Here is a 19808-nt window from a genome sequence, read left to right on the forward strand (position 1 = left end):
GACTGTAACAGAATAAGAGAAGCAGAGAATGAAGGGGATACAGATGGAAAGAGGTGCTAAAGAGGCACTGATGCACAGCCTATAGTGGCCAAAGAGAAAAATAGAGAATTTGATATGGGCATGTTTTTCAAAGAGCCATAGATACCAAGAAGAAAATCATATTTGGACATGCCATTAATTGAATGTACATGCTTCTGTATTTATGGCAGTCGCAACTCCAGCTTGACCCTTTCTGCTCTGAGAAATCAGTGGGGAGAGGAAAGGTCCCTACTTCCTGTTGTATTACAGAATTAAGTCCCCCAACCATCCGTCATCTGTAAATATATGCGGTGTGGCCTCCCCAGCCCCCAGGCTGAGGGCAGCAGAGCCCGAGCAGGTTGTCCAGCCTCAAGGCTGGAGATTGAGGTCTCTGTGTGGTCCTGGCTGGCAGATGCAAGTCAGTTGAGCAGAACTCAAAAACAGGATGAGAAGGGGCAGTGGTGAAGGGAGTAATTTAGGATAGGTGATCTGTGACCCTGAGATAAAGAAAACACTGGGGGGCGGGGGGAGGTTTTATTCTGCAACTCACTTCCATTACTCAAAGTTAGATTGTCAAATATATCCATATTCTTGGATATAGATGTATACCAATAGTGCTTAATATGTGTGTGTGGTTAGCCAATTATGTATATGGTATATACTCACTCCAGACAATTTGGGAGGGGGGGAACTAAAAATATGAAAAAAGAAAGACATGTCTTACCATTCAAAAATAGCTCTGCTTCCTATTTCATTGTTTTTCCATCCAACTACATCGTAAGCTCATTTGTTTTTATATCGCTTTGACTATTCTGTATGTATCACTGTGTAACCTACTTTTATCATGTGATATAGAAACATAAGTATCTTCCTATTATGCTGTTAGAATTCTGTAAACATCATTTTAGCGCTTCGGCAATAGTTCATTTTAGTAGTTAGATGTGCCAGCAATGGAATATTCAGGCAGCGTGTATCCCGTGATACGCATGTGTCAGCATCAGAGCGTCGTGTGAATGGAACGCTCCAGAGCAAGGTGGAACCAAGTGCATTGCCCAGAGAGGTCTTGATCTTCCCACATGACTTGTTTAAATAGTTTTTATTATCAATTCGGAAGACCTCAGTTTCCTCCCCTTTTAAAAGCATTTCTGGTTTTTCTGTGGGTGTCCTTTGAGTATGACTTGGTCAAGTAAATAAAGCACAGTAGCTGGTACGAAGCAACGAGTGTAACCTGGGTAGGTTTCCATAGGTTTTAAGACAGCAATGCCTTCTGTATTTTAATAAGGCTTTTTCCTGATGAAGGGCATTGCTATTTAATAGTGTCACCGTTTACCCTTCCCGCCATGTAGGGAAAATGTTATGAGCCTTCATTTGACATATGACTCAATCAAGAAACATTAAGTCAATAGGCTCAGGCACAGAGTAGACCCCAGGTCTCCTGATTCTTAGCTGAGAATTCCTAGTTTCCTTCAGCAAGGAAAGTGCCTTTCCTAAGGAAGTAAGGCACCCCTTTCTCTCCCCTTTGGTTGCTAACCTCTATCTTTAGTGAAAGAATAAGGCAAAACTCTCCTTGCTCTGATAATTTCATGTCTTCCTCTCCTCCATTTTCCAGTTTTTTTTTTAATAATTCAGTTTAGATCAGATGACTAAACTGATCTAAAGAGGTTTGATGTCTTACAAGCTTTAAAAAATAAGAGGTAGTAATTCTCATCTGTATAATGGGGATCTGAATACTACCTAATTAAGAGAAACGTCATGAAGATTAATCCAAGAACTAATATAAAGCATTTATCACAGTGCCTAGCAAACAATAAATACTCAATAAACATTACGTGTTGTCACAATTGCTATCATCATTAAGAACACTTTCTACTTTTGCTGTCATAAACCTACTGCTCGTCCTTGGAAAAGCCACTTCCTCATTTTAAGCCTCAATTTCCCATGTGAAAAATAGCAGAACAGTGTGGGTAATGACCGTGAACACATTTTCCACTACTCATCCTCTACCGTCCTGGGATTTTCTCTATAGCAATTCGACCAATGAAGGCATGAATGTTAAAAAATGCTGCAAGGGGTTCTGCATCGATATCCTCAAGAAGCTTTCCAGAACGGTGAAGTTCACCTATGACCTTTACCTGGTGACCAACGGGAAGCACGGCAAAAAAGTGAACAACGTGTGGAACGGGATGATTGGGGAGGTAAGCCATCTTTTCATCCCCTGGGCCCTCAGGGACGGTGGGAAGGATAGGTAAAGATGGTTCTTTTTTTGGCCTTCCTTCCAGGTGGTCTACCATCGGGCGGTCATGGCCGTCGGCTCACTCACCATCAACGAGGAACGTTCTGAAGTGGTGGATTTCTCTGTGCCCTTCGTGGAGACAGGAATCAGCGTCATGGTTTCCAGAAGTAACGGCACCGTCTCACCTTCTGCTTTTCTAGGTATGTGAACTTCGTGGCCACGGTTGCCTTCCTGTGAGGAGTCACAGCTCTTCCTTCGTTTGCTCAAATGGCAGGACCAGTTAGGACCTTGTTCAGTTCCATTTAACCACATGAGCACGTTGAAAGCGTCTTGCATTTGAATTATCCCAATTTTACCCCAGTTAACATCTTTCATTTACCTTTAACTTGGAAATAGCCGCTAAAAATACAATCACATATTCAGATACTGCCCTTGATAATCTAGAATATAGATTAGGAGATATATTGCTTAGAGCCTTGAAAGCATTTAAAAAATAAACCTGTCGGCCCACAGTTAATTTAAGTCAGCTCATAAACTTTTATTTAGCAGCCACATACCCATCCTCCATCCCTCATTAGAATGACAGTCATTTATTTACTGGATGTGAGAGTAAGAATAATGATGACCATGTGATGATTTATACCAGGACTCCGACAAACAAAACAGAAGCAGTCTGAAGAGGATATACCATTTTAAAATTAATGGGATCATATTTTAAATGTGACTATCCTTTAAGCTGAATGGCATATAAGGGAGGAAATTCTTCTTACTCTCCTTTTAACTACCTCATAAATTTATATTTTTACACTAAAGGTTTGTACTTTTTAAACCAAGGTAGTTCAAATTTTTTTTTTTATCATCTAGTTTTCTTTAGCACCTATGCATTCGGTAGCCTGGTTGGTGTAGATGAAGCTGCATGGGAAGTAGCCAAGCATTTAAAATTTTTTCTTTAAAGGAAATCATTGTGCTGAATGTTTTGTCATCATAAATAGGTTTTGAGAGTGGCTGTCTTAAAGATCATAGGGTTCAGATTAACTTCCCCTGGGCATTCCCATATAACCTTCCAAATCTGGCAAGGTTGAGACAAACACTGATGCCCTAGAAGAAAACTGCATGAGAAAGAGAACACAGATTAGTGTCCAGTGGGCTTCCCCAGTGATTCACACAGTAAAGAATCCGCCTGCAGTGCAGGAGACCTGGGTTCGATCCCTGGGTCGAGAAGATTCTCTGGAGAAGGGCATGGCTACCCACTCCAGTATTCTTGCCTGGAGAATTCCATGGACAGAGGAGTCTGGTGGGCTACAGTACATGGGATCACAAAGACTTGAACATGACTGAGCGACTAACACTTTTTCACTTTCTGATATGGCTAGTGATGCCCATATCTTAATAAAGGAGCCTCACTGTATCATGAAAAATACTACTCACTAACATCGACGACATGAGCAGACTGTTCATAGTTATCAGATATACTCTCACATTAGTCACCCCTAATCATTTTCTCACTACTCCTGTTGGATCCTTTAACGGAAATCTTTGGCCCTAGAAGTTAAGAAAGGGTTGGAGGAAGGGATTTCATGAAAGAAATGGAAAGAGATCTGTTTCTTATCACGAACTATCCACTCATCTCCTTAGTGAGCTACAGAGAAATTTTGATCCACTTCAATCAAAGAGGGAAAAAAAATATATCAACTGACTTGTCTTTTAAATATGGGTCACTGATATTGAATCTGGCCTCAACCCAGTTTCCCTAGATTTTTATCTTTACCTGCATTAGTAGAACATTTCTGTAAAAGTCAAGTATTTTTGCTCAATTTAAATAAACCTCTTTTCCACCCCACTCTTCCTACTGCACCTTAAAAGATAAAATAAACTGTAAGCAGAGGAATCTGTTTTCAATGCTGTTTTTACACAGTAGGCTTAATATTCTTCCTAGTCACCAAATTGCATCCCTATTCGATTGACTTGCACCCCCTCATTTATGGTCATTATCTGCAGGTTTTGAAAGTCATAATGAACCATGCTAAGCTACATTTTTCCATTCACTGGCTCAGTCATCTGGAAGAGCCAAACATTCGCAATCTGATTGCATTGCTCTTCATTACTTCCTATTCTCTCTCCTCCGAAAACTCCATTAACTCACATCGGAAACACTTGTAGGTAATGCTTCTGAGCTTTTGTGTGAAAATGTAACCAGTGACTCTTCAAGGACAAAGATGACATCTCTCGCAGTGTTTCCATTCAGTTAGCTCTAAAGACTTCCCAAGAAGGTTAGCATCTTTGATCCACAGACATACTGAGCTGGAATCTCTTCTGGATTAAAGTTCCTTCCAGACAGATGTTGAGTCTGTTTTAAGCCAGTAGAGAGTGTAATCCAGAGCTATCTCAAAATATTTCTGGGTCACATCATAGACCTGACAGATGGCAGCTCACGACTGCTCTGTGTGCTCAGCCACTCAGTCAAGTCCGACTCTTTGCAGCCCCATGGGCTGTAGCCGCCAGGCTCCTCTGCCCATGGCATTCTCCAGGCAAGAATACTGGAGTGGGTTGCCTATACCAGGGATTAAGGATCAAACCTACATCTCTTGCATCTCCTGCATTGGCAGGCGGATTCTTTACCACTAGTGCCACCTGGGAAGCCCCACCATTGTTCTAATGATTTGCTTTGTTGTGGTGTGTGAGTGTGTGTGTGTGGTGTCTGGAAATAGCCATCCTCGTGGGTACCTGAAACCAGAATTCTACAGCAGAATCTGTCATGCTCATTAGTCAAGTGACAGATGTCATCACTTCGAAGTGAGAAAACATCTGGGATAAGCTGTTTGATCATTTTCCATCTGATTTTCTGAACAGTTAGTGATTGGGACATATCAGGTGCCCAGTGAAGTTCACTGCAGTCTTTCAGATTCTGCCCTGTGAGTACAAGAATTCAGGGAGGATTTCCCCTAATATTTTTAATAATGTCCTCATTACCCTCAGAGAAAAGGAGTTATCAGATTAATAAGTATGCATGTTTTAAACTGAGCTTCCCTGGTGGCTGAGTGGGAAAGAATGTGCCTGTAATGCAGGAGGTGAGGGTTCAATCCCTCGGCCAGGAAGATCCCCTGGAGAAAGAAATGGAAACCCACTACAGTATTCTTGCCCAGAGAATCCCATGAACAGAGGAACCTGGCAGGCTACAGCCCATGGGGTTGCAAAGAATTGGACATGACTTAGTGACTGAGCACACGCACGGTTATGTAATGAAGGTCCCATAAAAATCCAAAGGGACAGCTACTAGGTTGCTGAGCATGTGAAAGTATGGGGAGAGCAGTGTGCCTGGACAGGGCATAGAAACTCCATGCTCTTTCCCCAAACCTTGTCCTCTATATCTTTCCATCCGGCTGTTGATTCATACCTTTTAATATTCTTTCTGATTAATGGGTAAATATACTGAGTATACTAGTTTCTTGAGTTTTGTGAGACACTCCAGTGAGTTTTGTGAGACGTCTTAGCGAATAAACACCAACGTTTTAAACTAGTAGTCCTTTTTCAGGACCCTGGACAGCACCCACCACACCCACCACCCTCAATTCTGGCTTTAACTATGGAACCAAGCAGCTATTCCACTTAATGTATTATGTGTATACAGTGTTCAAGGGCTTCCCTGATGGCTCAGTGGTAAAGAATCTTCCTGCAATACAGAAGATTCAGGTTCGATCTCTGGGTCGGGAAGATCCCCTAGAGGAGGGCATGGTTCCCCACTCCAGTATTCTTGCCTGGAAAATCCCATGGAGAGAGGAGCCTGGCAGGCTACAGCCCATGGGGTCACACAGAGTCGGGGACAACTTAAGCAACTGAGTATACACAGTGCAAAACACACCACCAAATACTTTACATGTATATGCTCCTTTACTCATTACAGTGATTCTCCTCTGGTAAGATACACTATGCCATCAGAGAATGTGCTAGAGAATTACTGTGACATCTCTATTCTTGAATATTAAGTAATTTTTAACCTCCTAATTTTCCATTTATGTCTCTTCCTTTTTGAATAAACCTCATTACCAAATTGCTATGATTTCAGGGACATGATGTTATTTGTACTCAAGTTAAAAATAAGATACATTTCAGTTACAGTCTTATTAATTTCTTTGAGCTCATTTTGTATATTTAAGTTATGTGTAAGTTATGTTTGTACCTATTGCTTCTTAACATATTTGCGCTATCAAACTGCATTACAAATTATCCCTTCAGGTTTTAAAATTATTCAATATAGTCAAAGCTTCAGACATATTAACTTTTTATTATATATTATAAGCTCATTACATTGGAATTTGTGATGACCTGTGTTAAGTAATCACAGACTTTAATAAAATGGTGGCCTGCTCTCAGCCTAGTTCTTTATTATTATTACAAGCTTCATCAGAAAAAAAATTCAAAAATAATAAAATGTCTATTACTCCAGAGGTATTACTGTGCTTTTTATATTTTATTCTTAGAAAATATTTGCTCATGATGAAAAAATTCTAAGTTCCTTGGTGTCCAAGGGCAGTTTTTCCCCAAATGTGATCAGGTGGAGCTATGTTCATTTAAAAAATGTTATTCTCAGTTGATTTTCTAGCAAATCTATGTCATACATGGATAAAATGGCTCCATTCAGCTCAGTTTCATATTCTTGATCAGTTTTAATAAAAACATTAATTTATTTTACATAATATCTCCTACCTTTCTAAAGTGATCTGAGATTTAGAACCCTGTGTCTCGCCCTATCCTTCTGAGACACCCACACGAAAATGAACTGATGAAAACTATTTTTAGGGGAAATAACCATCCATCCATCTACTACCTCATTGCCTCTATCTTTAAGCGATGCGTTCTCATTGAATTATTGTGTGACTGTAATATCCTCAAATGACTTTTCAATTGCATTGAATCCCATTACCAACCTCAACAAGATTTTTGAATTGTAGAGCTCTCATCTGTCTGAAGCAGAAGGTAAAGGAAGAGAGTAATAGCAGAGGGGGCAGACTATGACTTTCCAATATTCTTGTTACGCCCATAATTTTATAACCTTTTCTTGCAGGTTATAATTCTCCCTTTACTTCTGGGATTCCCCACACATCATCCCTCCAGCGTGTTAAGATAAAAATGAAAATAAAACTCCTGCTGGTTTGCAGAAGCGTTATGGTTGACTGTTTGAGTCTAGCCTTGTTTCTCTTTAACTTTGGTTCCCTGGATGATGCTATAATTACCTATGACCCTATGGCTTCTTTATTTGCATTTTAACTTTCTCCCTTGGTTTTATCATTCTATTTTGTTTTTATTTTCCTTGACCTGGTTTGTAAAATGTCATATGCTCTTCTCTATTTTTATCCTATTGTATGCAGTCTTATAAAATACCCCAAGTGTTTTGTAGAGTAGAGAATGATTTATATGTATGAATAAGTGATGACAAGGGCTTCCCAGGTGTCTCAGTGGTAAAGAATCTGCCTGCCAATGCAGGAGATGCAGGTTCAATCCCTGGGTCAGGAAGATCCCCTGGAGGAGGAAATGACAACCCACTCCAGCATTCTTGCCTGGAGAATCCCATGGATAGAGGAGCCTAGTGGGCTACAGCCCATGGGGTCACCAAGCCTCAAGCAGGACACAATGACAACTTCTTTTGAAAGATAAAATTCATACCAGAGTGGGTTTCTCAGTGAATCTGAAAATGGACCTCTAGGCTTCCTGCTTGCCCAGGTTGTGAGGAGGAGTAACTGATCACGTCTCCATCCCTCTGGCCTCTTTTATCTGCAGAACCATTCAGCGCCTCCGTCTGGGTGATGATGTTTGTGATGCTGCTCATTGTCTCAGCCATAGCTGTCTTCGTCTTTGAATACTTCAGTCCTGTTGGATACAACAGAAACCTAGCCAAAGGGAAAGGTGAGCCTGCCTTCATATGCATGATTCAAAGTTGATGCTGTTTAATTGACTTTCAGTGAAGATTTCAGATTTAGAACACATGATCCTACACTGCCTTGCTATCCCATCATATTAATGATACTGTGTCATTAATTCTACGTGCAATGCCATCCAGGTACGGGTTAGTCCCTTCAACTGAAAAGAAGGACAAGACTTAAAACATGAGACATTTTTAAGCTTGCTATAATGTGGAGTCAGTAGTTGTTAGGTAAATACTGCTGGTATTTGTTGAGAAAGCTTATTTGAAGCAGTTTTTTCTGGCAATTAGCTTTCAAAATGTGCATCAAAAGAAATGTTAAAACCACTATTGAGTCTCAACTTCAGTCTATGCAAAGAAAATGGTTTTATAGAATCTGGGTTAAGAACATTCTCTAAACTTCTGAATTGTGCTCGCATTCATTTGATGATAAATATAATGATAAAATGGTGATTTTCCCTGGTTACATTTTCCTCTTGAAAATGCCTGACTTTAGTGCATTAGTACTTGATAAAGTGGCAATCAGTAAGCAGAAAATTGAATTGGGATGCATTCATTGGCTATAATTTATTAAGAGGCTCACACCTGAGTCTTATGCATAAACACATCACACAATTTTGAGTGAATTTTTCTCAATGCACAACACATTCTAAGTAAATGGTATCAGAAGGATGCCAAGACCAAATCTGTTTCCTGAAAAATGACTTTAGATGATGGAAGATAGCAGATCTTCAAGGTACAGTTATTAAAAAACAAGGCACTTTGCCATATGTTCTTTCCACTAGGAAGATTCAGTGTTGAAAACAGCCAACAGGTCATGGGGATCTCTTGGGAACTCAGTTTTATTGAAGTCCTCCCCTTCTTAACCATTGAAGAGTGGTGATTACCACATAAATCACCTCCCATCAACCAAACAGAGTAAAAATGCTCTAAATAATCATGTTGTATTTAAGTGGGAGAGTTGCCAGTCTTTCACTAAACAGGTGATGTAATTAACCTAGTAAGAAGCTTTCCAACAGTCTGGGTCCTGAGGCAGTTTTCTATGGGTGATAATATTGCAGGAGAGTAGATGTTTATGTTTGCAAAATCAGAGTTTGTGTTGTGTGTGAATTCGTGCATTTATTTGATGATTATTTATTGAGTGCCCGGTACTGGAGCAGGAGGGTAATGTGATAAATTGGATAGAGAGTTCCTGACCCTTGGGGAACTCATAATTTAGTTGTGGAGATAATATGTCAACTGCATACATGAATAATCACAGATTGTAGTTAATTTCAAGAAGACGGGGGAAAAATTATGGGATTTGAGCACATCTTAAATGTGATGATCAAGAAGGACAGAGCTTCAGGAAGGGATGATGCTTGAGTTGAGACCTGAAGGATGAGGATTCCAACCTATGGAAAACTGAGGGAAAAGCCTTCTATGCAGGCTTTATAAAGTCTTGTATCTTAGCAGATACAAAGTCTTTGGCACAGGATCAATCTTGACCTGCCCAAGAAACAGAAAAGACCTAAGTGAGGTAGACAGTGGTATAAGACAAAGTCAGTGGTAAGCATTTCAGACTTTCTTCAAAATACAGTGGCAGGGAAAAGGCAGAATACATACCTGTATAGTGCATAAAGGTCAGTTTCTATCCATCAAAATTATTATCTGTCAATATAAGCTGCCCAGTTCATGGGGTCACAGAGTCGGACACAACTGAGTGAGTGAAGAACAACATTCTATCGAGATGATGTAGAAAGAGGGAGACTAGTTAAGGAAGGTGCTGTAGGTTTCCAAGAGAAAGAATTACAGTGGTTTGGGCTTGGACGGAGATGATGGAGATGGAGGTGAATGGACACATTTGAAATGTATTTTGGAAGATGTTAATAAAAAACTACCCAAAGGCCATCATGTACAATACATTCTCCTTTGGCCAGAGCACACACTGTTGTGAAGGAAGGAATCTAGTGTGCAAATTCCCCAGCCTTTCCGTCACCTGGAGGCTTTTTGTTTTCTGCTCATCCACATGTAGAAACCCTCAGGAAGTGACAGCTACTTATTTCCTTGCACAAAATAGGTTTTTGTTACATTTCAGTCCTTTGGTGGGGGGGGGAATTATATGATTCAGGAAATATATTAATCAGGAATTCCTAAATGTCTCAGACAGCTACCCTGCAACGGCCCATTTCTGATTCCCAAATAGATATCACTTCTGATCAACAGGCAACCCTAATAAAATTAAGTAGTTCATGGAGTTGACTGGATCGACTCTAATTATTTTTTGCAGAGTTCTCAGCCTCTTGGGTATAAGCCCAGAGCTCATAAAATGAGGCAAAGAGAAAGCAGAGAGCTTGAGGTTGAGGATAATAGAATTAGTTGCCTTCTCTTTAATGTGCTGTATATGGATATTGTAAGTATTGCTGTAGCCTGAGTTTGCCCTCCATGTACAGAAAGCCTGCTTCCTAGTTAGGCTCTCTGCCCAGAACTTCATAACTTCCATCAATCTGGATTCACTTCTGCCTCTTATTTATTGCCCACTCCATGTGCATCACCAACTGAAGTCTAAGTAGATCATTTTTTCATATCTTCATTTACTTAAATGACATAAAAATTAACCTTCTGTTAAAGGAAGACTCTTTTCCCCATGAAATGAGGGCATAAATTGAGTTTTTTTTCTCCTTTGCACAAAAACAGCTTGAAAGCTCTAACATGTGTGTTTTACAGCCTGCATATTCTCCTCCCCAATAAATTCTGGCATATTGTTCTGCCTCTTTAGTTAAGTCTGTTGCAAGGAACACTTAAGAATCTTAAGAATACACAGAGGGAGAAGAAGTGCTGTGATATCAGAGTTCATTTTCAATGACCCTGCAACCAAATGTCTCCCATCTGTGAAGTGTTAGGAGAATTAAGCGCTATTGTTCGGTTCCTTAATGTCTCCATTTGGAGAGCGTTTTAGTTTGGTTTAATTTCTACATTGTGCACATCTTACATCTGAGTTTGAACAGGAGCCATTGCTAGGGACAATCAGATTAGAATATCAAACATCAGTCCCTCTGAATTGCATGGTTCTTATACAATATCACAACCCATGCATACCGAATCAGCCCATAGGCACCTGTTTTTTTGGTAAGACCATCCATGTACCCACCAAAAGGAAGTCAAATTAAATCCACATTTAAAACAGGTCATAACACTACTTGTAATTCAAGCCTGAATTTTCATAACCATTTTCTCTTCCTTCTTTCCTTCCTCCCTCCCTCTATTCCTTCATTCTTTCCTCCTTCCTTTGTAAATTTCTTTCTTCACTTCCTCCTTCCTTCCTTTCTTTCTTGCTTCTTCCCTTCCTTCTTCTCTCCCTCCTCTACCTCCCTCCCTTCCTCTCTGTCTGTCTTCCTTTCTTTCCTTTTCTTTTAAGATATGTGGCCAAAAGTCAGCAATACAGAAATGTGGGAAGAACGCTAATTTTTAGAGAAAAAAAGAACTCGTGGCTGTGGTCCCAGGACAGTGATGAGATACACTTGTCTTCTGACAGCCTTCAGGGTTGCTGGGGCCAGTGCATGCTCCCAAGTGTGTGTTTTGAGGATGCGCTGAGAATGTCCTTCCTGTCATTTGCAGCACCCCATGGGCCTTCTTTTACAATTGGAAAAGCTATTTGGCTCCTCTGGGGCCTGGTATTCAACAACTCCGTGCCTGTCCAGAATCCTAAAGGGACCACCAGCAAGATCATGGTGTCCGTGTGGGCCTTCTTCGCCGTCATCTTCCTGGCCAGCTACACAGCCAACCTGGCTGCCTTCATGATCCAGGAGGAGTTTGTGGACCAAGTGACTGGCCTCAGTGACAAAAAGGTAAGGTCACTTTGCTTTCATCTCTGCCTGAGGAGTTGATGTTAAGTGTTCCCTGCTCAGAGGATGTTTTCCAGTGAGTTTTCCAAGAGCCAACTGAGGGCAGGAGGAGAGGGGGGCTACTAGGGATGAGATGGTTGGATGGCATCACCGACTCAATGGACCTGAGTTTGAGGAAACTACGGGAGATGGCAAAGGACAGGGAAGCCTGGCATGCTGCAGTCCATGGGGTTGCAAAGAGTTGAACATGACTGAGTGACTGAACAATAGAGGAAGTAAATCAGACTCCCATCACCCAAATCATCAACTCAAAAGCACAAACCTAGGGGGATTTTCTTTTCCTCTTAACTCCATTGGGCATATTTTGAAAGTTTTCAGGAATAGAAGCTTAAGCTTAGCTCTCCTAAGTCTTAAAAAGTCCAGATCTAATTTGGGAATGTAGTTTCCCCCATTATCACCCCTCATATTTACATGATTGTGTTCATGATGCTTTCTGAGCTCTGTGACTCATGTCACAGCTTAGGGCAGAGGCTTCCCCGGTAGCTCAGACGGTAAAGTGTCTGCCTGCAATGTGAGAGACCTGGGTTTGATCCCTGAATCGGGAAGATCCCCTGGAAAAGGAAATGGCAGCCCACTCCAGTACTTTTGCCTGGAAAATTCCATGGACAGAGAAGCCTGGTGGGCTACAGTCCATGGGATCGCAAAGAGTAGGATACGACTGAGCAACTTCACTCATCTTGTCGTGGAGAGGATGATGGTGAGGAAAACCCATTAACCTTGGACCAGGAGAATCTTGGGTGAAGCTCTCAGCTATAGGTACCTCCTAGTTTTGTGACTTTATATGAGTCTCTCATGCTCCTTGCCTTGGATTCTTCATTTCTGCCTTGAAAACAAAAGTCCTCTCTAAGCCCTGCACGCATGCTCAGTCGTGTCTGATTCTTTGTGACCTGACTGTTGCCTGGTGAGGGACAGGCTGTTGCCCGGTGAGGACAGACAGGCTCCTCTGTCCATGGGATTCTCCAGGCAAGAATACTGGAACAGGTAGCCATTTACTCCTCCTGGGAATCTTCCTGGCTCAGGGATCGAACCCAAGTCTCCGGCACTGGCAGGCAGATTCTTTACTGCTGAGCAACCAGCGAAGCCCTTCTCTTAGCCCTGCCCGGATATGAAACTGACATTTCCTTTTCGCCACATAACCAATCAGCCCAGCACTCCTGACTCACCTGAAATTTCTTCAAGGGATGCAAAAGGAATACAGGGCCGATTTTTCACTTCCCACCAGTTCCGTTTACTCAGACACAGCTCCAGGCCTCCCTCGTGTGTGTCTGTGCTTCCCACCACCAGGGAGACAGGAATGTTAACACCTGCTCTCTCCGTTCCCCAGTGCCATGTAACGAGGGCTGTGGGGAGTGAGTAGCTACTCAGAAATGCACAGGGAGGAAGAAAGGAGGTAAACTGGGTACGTCCTTCTATTGAAATTTTAGTCTCAGGAAGCAGACCCTGACGTGCTAAGCTCAGCAGCACGGGGACTTGCTGTGTTGCAAAGATTTTCTGTCTTGCGTGCGAGTATAATTTGTCTCTTTATAAAATCTCACTATCATGTCTTGTTGGCATAAGGCTACATATATCCTTTCGGCATTCATCAGCAGACCGCTGAATAGAAAATCAGCCCATGAAGAGCCTTTAACAGCTTATCCGTGACTTACAGGGTGGTTGAACGAAGTGCAGAGAGGCCTGTCATCAGAGAGATGGTGGGGGGGCGGTGCTGGGGTGAGTCACCTTCACAGAGGCACCATCACCCTCGGGGGTCCTTGGCCTCCCTGATGGCTCCCCATCAGAAATGCCTCTTGAGTGAATGCCACTGTCCTCATCGTGGTGACCACGCCCTGCGCTTGCTGGCCCATCCCCATGTGTCCCCTCCCTCTGGCTTGCGGAGGCCCCCTCTCTGTCCCTTAGGCATCCAAGTGTTTCCACCACAGTGCCCTTGCACTTCTCAGGTCCTCTGCCTGGAATGTTCTTCCCCCCTTATTCTCGTGGACGACTCCTCCTGGACTTCCAGGTTTTAGGGGAACTACCACCTCTTGGGAGAATCTTCCTGGTCACCGTGGTCAACTTGGCAGCCTGGGCTTGTGCTCCTGTGAAACTTAAATTCCGATAGGAAGAAATAAACAGCACCTGAGTAAATGTAACGGACAAGGAAATTCCGGGCAGGAGTAAGTGCTGTAAAGGAGAGAACACTGATGAGATTAAAATAGACTTGGTGGGAGGGGGCGACAGGGTTCTGTGGCACTGAGTGGATGCCCAACGCACGCTTGCTAACTGAGTGAGAAAGGCATGGTGGGTTGGGCCTGTAGGCACCCACCTGGGGCTCCTTGGATCCCTTTCCCGACTCTGTGTCCAGCCTCACCTTTGCTGATGAAGGCTCAGGGACCTTCAGAGAGCAATTATCTTGCAGCAGCAAAACAGTGGATGCCTGGATATTATTGTTGTTGTTCAATCGCTAAGTCATGTCTGACTCCTTGTGACCCCATGGACTGTAGCACATCAGGGTTCCCTGTCCTTCACCATCTCCTGGAATTTGCTCAAACTCAAGTCCATTGGGTCTATGATGCCATCCAAGCATCTCTTCCTCTATCACCCACTTCTCCTCCTGCCCTCAATCTTTCCCAGCATCAGGGACTTTTCTAGTGAGTTGGCTCTTCATATCAGGTGGCCAAAGTATCAGAGCTTTAACATTGGCATCAGTCCTTCCAATAAATATTCAGGGTTGATTTCCTTTAGGATTGACTGGTTTGATCTCCTTGCAGTCTGATGGACTCTCAAGAGTCTTCTCCAGCACCACAGTTAGAAAGCATTGACCTTCCTGTAACCAATGACTAACCAGGGTGAGAGTACGAAAGCCAGCTACTCTGTTGCTTCTGGGAAAACTCCGAGGTGCAGTTTACTCTTGAGCTCCCTGTGGGTTCAGGCTGATGTTAAGACTTTGCCCACAGTCACACCCTTGCCTGGCTTCCTCCCCTTCCCTAACCTCCTTCCCCCATATCCTTCCTGATTTCTCCTGGAGCCCTTCCTTCATAAATCATGTTCACTCAATTCCTTGGCTCACCTTAAGTGTATCTGGGGGCAGCAGAGAAAGCCATCTACTTGGAGTCAAGAAAGTTGGGTTTCCTTTCCTCTCTGCCATGTACCAGCTGTGTGATACCTTTATTGTTGTGTAACTTTGCTGTGCCTGCTAGCTCCTCTCTGAACATTTGGGAGTCATAGTTGCTGTGAGGATAAAAGGAAGCTGCCAGTGAGAATGTTCCCCGTAGCCAATGAAATCCTCTACAGATCCAATTACATCATATATGGGAGCAAATGTATAGTTCCTAGAATAAGTGACCAGAGGAACATTGGAAGCAGTGGGAAACCATGTTCCGGATGAGAAGATATTTCAAGAAAGTATTAATAATCTGTAGGGACTTCTTTGGACTTCCCTGGTGGCTCAGTAGTGGAGCTGAAGGAGATGTAGTTTTGATCCCTGGGTTGGAAGATCCCCTGGAGAAGGGAATGGCAACCCACTCCAGTGTTCTTGCCTGGAGAATCCCATGGACAGAGGAGCCTGGTGGGCTACAGTCTGTGGGGTTGCACAGAGCGGAACATGCAGGGACTGTGTGGTGGTCCAGTGGCTAAGACTCTGCTCCCAGTGCAGGGGGCCCGGGGTTCAATCCCTGGTCAGGAAGCTGGATCCCACATGCAACTCAGACCTGGCACAGCCAAGTAAACTAAATAAACACTTTTTTAAAACAGAAAGTAGTTGGCAGCATATTTTACTTTCTGATGCTATTTTCAACAGCAAGGAGAAAAAAAAAAGTCCCTTGCTACCTAGTTTTAGGTCTAATAACATGACTGCTTGTGGGAAAACTAATTAGAACCACTAATAATTCCACTGACCTTCTCTGACTTGGAAACACCTAGTAACAGATACTGTATCCTCATGAGACACGGCTCAGCTTCCATGCTCAGAGCGTTAGCAGCAAGCGGATAGCTCTTTTAATTAAATGTTTGATACAATTAAATAAACAGCAAAATTCCTGGAGTAAATAAGCTAAGTGCTCCCAGAAGATTAATGGCAAATACACCAAGAAAGTCTGCAAAATAAAAATCTATATTGAATCAATTTATTTTAATACTGTATGCAAGTGTATTTATTTTTTGTTTGTTTTAATCATGAGTATCTATGTAACAACTCAGGTTTATAATACTTTTCAGCCATTTGCAGCATTAGTGCTTGCTGTTGAAGCCCATGGTGTGCTCAGATGACCTTGGGGTTAAATTATACATAGAGGAATTCATCCCCCTCGAAATTATTAAAGAAGTTGGAATGTTGGTGGCAACCATTTTCAAAATGTTGGGTGTTACCATGGTTGCTGAAATCTGTCTCTGGGAGACAGATTGCTGTATTGGAAAAAGCAACACCATAGGGGTCAAACGAATCTAAGTTCAAATCCTGGCCTGCCATATAGTAGTTGTATGGCCTTCAGAGTGTCTGTCTCTCCATGGCCTAATTTCCTGATAGAGGGGTTTAATACCGTTCTGGCAAGGTTGATATGAGGATTAGGGGTAATCCTCACACCGTGCCTGGCACGTGGCAGGTAATCCTGTTATAAATGTTCTTTCTTCCCTCGCCTCCCCACTCCTCCAGCCCCTCTCTGCTGCCTCTCCCCGCTCCTTCTTCTCCTCCCCCTCCTCTTGACCATCACCGTTGCCTGATTCGAACCATCCCTCCTTTCTGGGGTCTGGAATGTTATTGCACCGACAGCGATAGAGGGAGTTCGGGGACTGAACCTTGTGGATGAGCCCACGAATGTGTTCTCATGGAGTCATGCTGGGTGAGCCCCGTTCACCACCCTCATTGGCTGAGTGGAGGCCTCTGAGCCTCTCCACCCTCTTAAGGGCTGGGGCAGTTTGATGCTACATCCGGAAGCACGTGGCTCCCCAGGTGGCTCAGTGGTAAAGAATCCGCCAGTGCAGGGGACACAGGGACACGGGTTCACTCCCTGGATTGGGAAGATGCTCTGAAATAGGAAATAGCAACCCACTCCAGTATTCTTGTCTGAGAAATCCAATGGACAGAGGAACCTGGCAGGCTACAGTCCAAAGGGTTGCAAAGAGTCAGACACGACTGAAGCAACTTAGCATGAACACACGTGATCTTATTGATGGAGGAGACCTCTGCACCACCCCTTCCTGGGCTGGAGCCCACATTTGTTTCTTCTGCACTCTCAACTCTCTGGAAGAAAGTTACCTTGGAAATCCATTCCTGTAAGAAACACATAGAGAGTACATCATGGGAAAAGCAGGGCTGGATGAAGCACAAGCTGGGATCAAGATTGCCAGGAGAAATATCAACAACCTCAGATATACAGATGACACCACCCTTATGGCAGAAAGTGAAGAGGAACTAAAAAGCCTCTTGTTGAAAGTGAAAGAGGAGAGTGACAAAGTTGCCTTAAAGCTCAACATTCAGAAAACTAAGATCATGGCATCCAGTCCCATCACTTCATGGCAAATAGACGGGAAAACAGTGAAAACAGTGATTGACTTTATTTTGGAGGGCTCCAAAATCACTTCAGATGGTGAATGCAGCCATGAAATTAAAAGACGCTTACTCCTTGGAAGGAAAGTTATGACCAATCCAGACAGCATATTCAAAAGCAGAGACATTACTTTGCCAACAAAGGTCCATCTAGTCAAAGCTATGGTTTTTCCAGTGGTCGTGTATGGATGTGAGAGTTGGACTGTGAAGAAAGCTGAGCACCAAAGAATTGATGCTTTTGAACTGTGGTGTTGGAGAAGACTCTTGAGAGTCCCTTGAACTGCAAGGAGATCCAACCAGTCAATCCTAAAGGAAATCAGTCCTGAATATTCATTGGAAGGTCTGATGCTGAAGCCGAAAACTCCAATACTTTGGCCACCTGATGTGAAGAACTGACTCATTGGTAAAGACCCTGATGCTGGGGAATTTTGAAGGCAGGAGGAGAAGGGAACAACAGAGGATGAGATGGTTGGATGGCATCGCCGACTCGATGGACATGAGTTTGAGCAAGCTCCAGGAGTTGGTGATGGACAGGGAAGCCTGGTGTGCTGCAGTCCATGGGGTTGCAAAGAGTCAGACACAAATGAGGGATGGAACTGAACTGAAGAAACACAGAGGGTGCCCTTAACACTAGGGCCTGGGCTTCCTGCAAGCATCATCCTTGCCCCTAGCTATTTGTCACACTGTAGGTTAGGACGCTTTAGGGAGTCGTGACATTAATTTACAGATGGTGGCCATTAAAAATGTAGTTCACCATGGCTGACGTTAGAGGATAATCCCAGGTAGAAAGTGTGCTGTGATGTGGTATGTGTCTGTGTGTGTGCAGGGCAGAGATGGAAGATGTGTCATGAGTCATGCTTTTAAAAGTTTGACAGCCTTTAGTTGAACAGGAAAAGTTTCCCCCATCTGGGTGTCAGGCTGAGTTTAGAGTGGGTGATGGTACAGTCAAGGCCAGAGAAGTGTAGAAATTCATCCCCTAGGCGGACTCCCTCTCTGTATTGTTCTGCAAACCAAAGGCAAAGAAGGAAAGGATCTCAAAGAGCTGCGAGCCTCCTCAGCTACAGATGGTGAGTGAAGGGGAAGGCAGTTAGGCAAACAGGCCATCGATGTCTCAGGAGATTGAGAGCGGCTGCTTCAAGGCCTAGATTTATGAGCAGAGCCGCTGCCTTTGTGCCCCCGAGCAGACAGCTGCCATGCCATTGCGCTGGGGTAGCGCCTCCCCCTCTGAGGTGATGGGTTGTGACGCCACTTGCCTGAGTGAGTGCAAAGAGCATTCTGTTGTCTGCACACACACACAAACACACACACACTCCCAATGCAAGGCTCCCAGCAGGAGGATCTCATTTGGACAATGTATGGATACTTCCCCCCAATCCAGTTATGGCTGCTTATTAGGCAGCAGCATGCCTAATTTAAGGGGGACAATCTGCAGCTGGAAATTTTAATTAACAGTGAAATGAAGTGTGAGTCTGGAAAAAGGAATAATGGTTTCCACGGGCCTCACCCTGGGGTAAACTTGGACGCTTCCTTGGGCAGCTCTCAGTTCCGTGGAAGACGTGCTGGCCTGGGACTCTGAGAGACCTCTGGACCCCAGTGCTGGTGCTGCCAGAGGTTCACTGGCTGTTCTTCCCTCTGGGTTACAAGGTCCTCACCTCTAAAAGAGGAGAGATCACTAGTGAGGGTCCCGGAGGATTGATAGAGTTCAGACCTTAGGGCTGCTTACAAGGAGTGTAATCTTAAGAACACTTTGGTCACCTGATGTGAAGAGCCAACTCACTGGAAAAGACACTGATGCTGGGAAGGATTTGGGGCCGGAGGAAAAGGGGACGACAGAGGATGAGATGGTCGGATGGCATCATGGACTCAATGGAGCTACGTTTGAGCAAACTCTGGGAAATGGTGAAGGACAGGGAAGCCTGGTGTGCTGCAGTCCATGGGGTCACAAAGAGTCAGACATGACTTAGTGACTGAACAGCAACAACAATCTTAAGAAGGTCATGTAACCTCTGTGAGCCTTGGTTTCCTCATCTGTGAAACCAAGCCTTGAAGGTTAGTTTCCTGGCAGAGTTGTTTTAGGGTTTCCCTGGTAGATCAGGTGGTAAAGAATCTGCCTGTCAATGTAGGAGACCTGAGTTTGATCCCTGGGTCAAGAAAATCCCCTGGAGAAGGGAATGGCAACCCACTCCAGTATTCTTGCCTGGGGAATTCCACGGACAGAGGAGCCTGTCAGGCTGCAGT

At 43.5% G+C, this 19808-nt stretch overlaps 1 protein-coding gene across 2 annotated transcripts in view; it reads left to right on the plus strand.

Moving 5' to 3' along the window:
• The window catches only part of GRIN2A (glutamate ionotropic receptor NMDA type subunit 2A), a 452790-nt gene that overhangs the window by 348368 nt on the left and 84614 nt on the right, over positions 1-19808 (plus strand). For both annotated transcript variants that reach the window (XR_003508663.1, XM_027527304.1), the window contains exons 7-10: positions 2045-2213; positions 2298-2451; positions 8027-8152; positions 11766-11995. Coding sequence is in view for 1 of the 2 variants with exons in the window: in XM_027527304.1 (XP_027383105.1) it covers positions 2045-2213; positions 2298-2451; positions 8027-8152; positions 11766-11995 (679 nt within the window). In the remaining variant the exon portion in view is untranslated. The remainder of the gene's footprint in view (positions 1-2044; positions 2214-2297; positions 2452-8026; positions 8153-11765; positions 11996-19808) is intronic.

Source organism: Bos indicus x Bos taurus, chromosome 25 (genome assembly GCF_003369695.1).
Source record: "Bos indicus x Bos taurus breed Angus x Brahman F1 hybrid chromosome 25, Bos_hybrid_MaternalHap_v2.0, whole genome shotgun sequence".
NCBI classification, from domain to species: domain Eukaryota; kingdom Metazoa; phylum Chordata; class Mammalia; order Artiodactyla; family Bovidae; genus Bos; species Bos indicus x Bos taurus.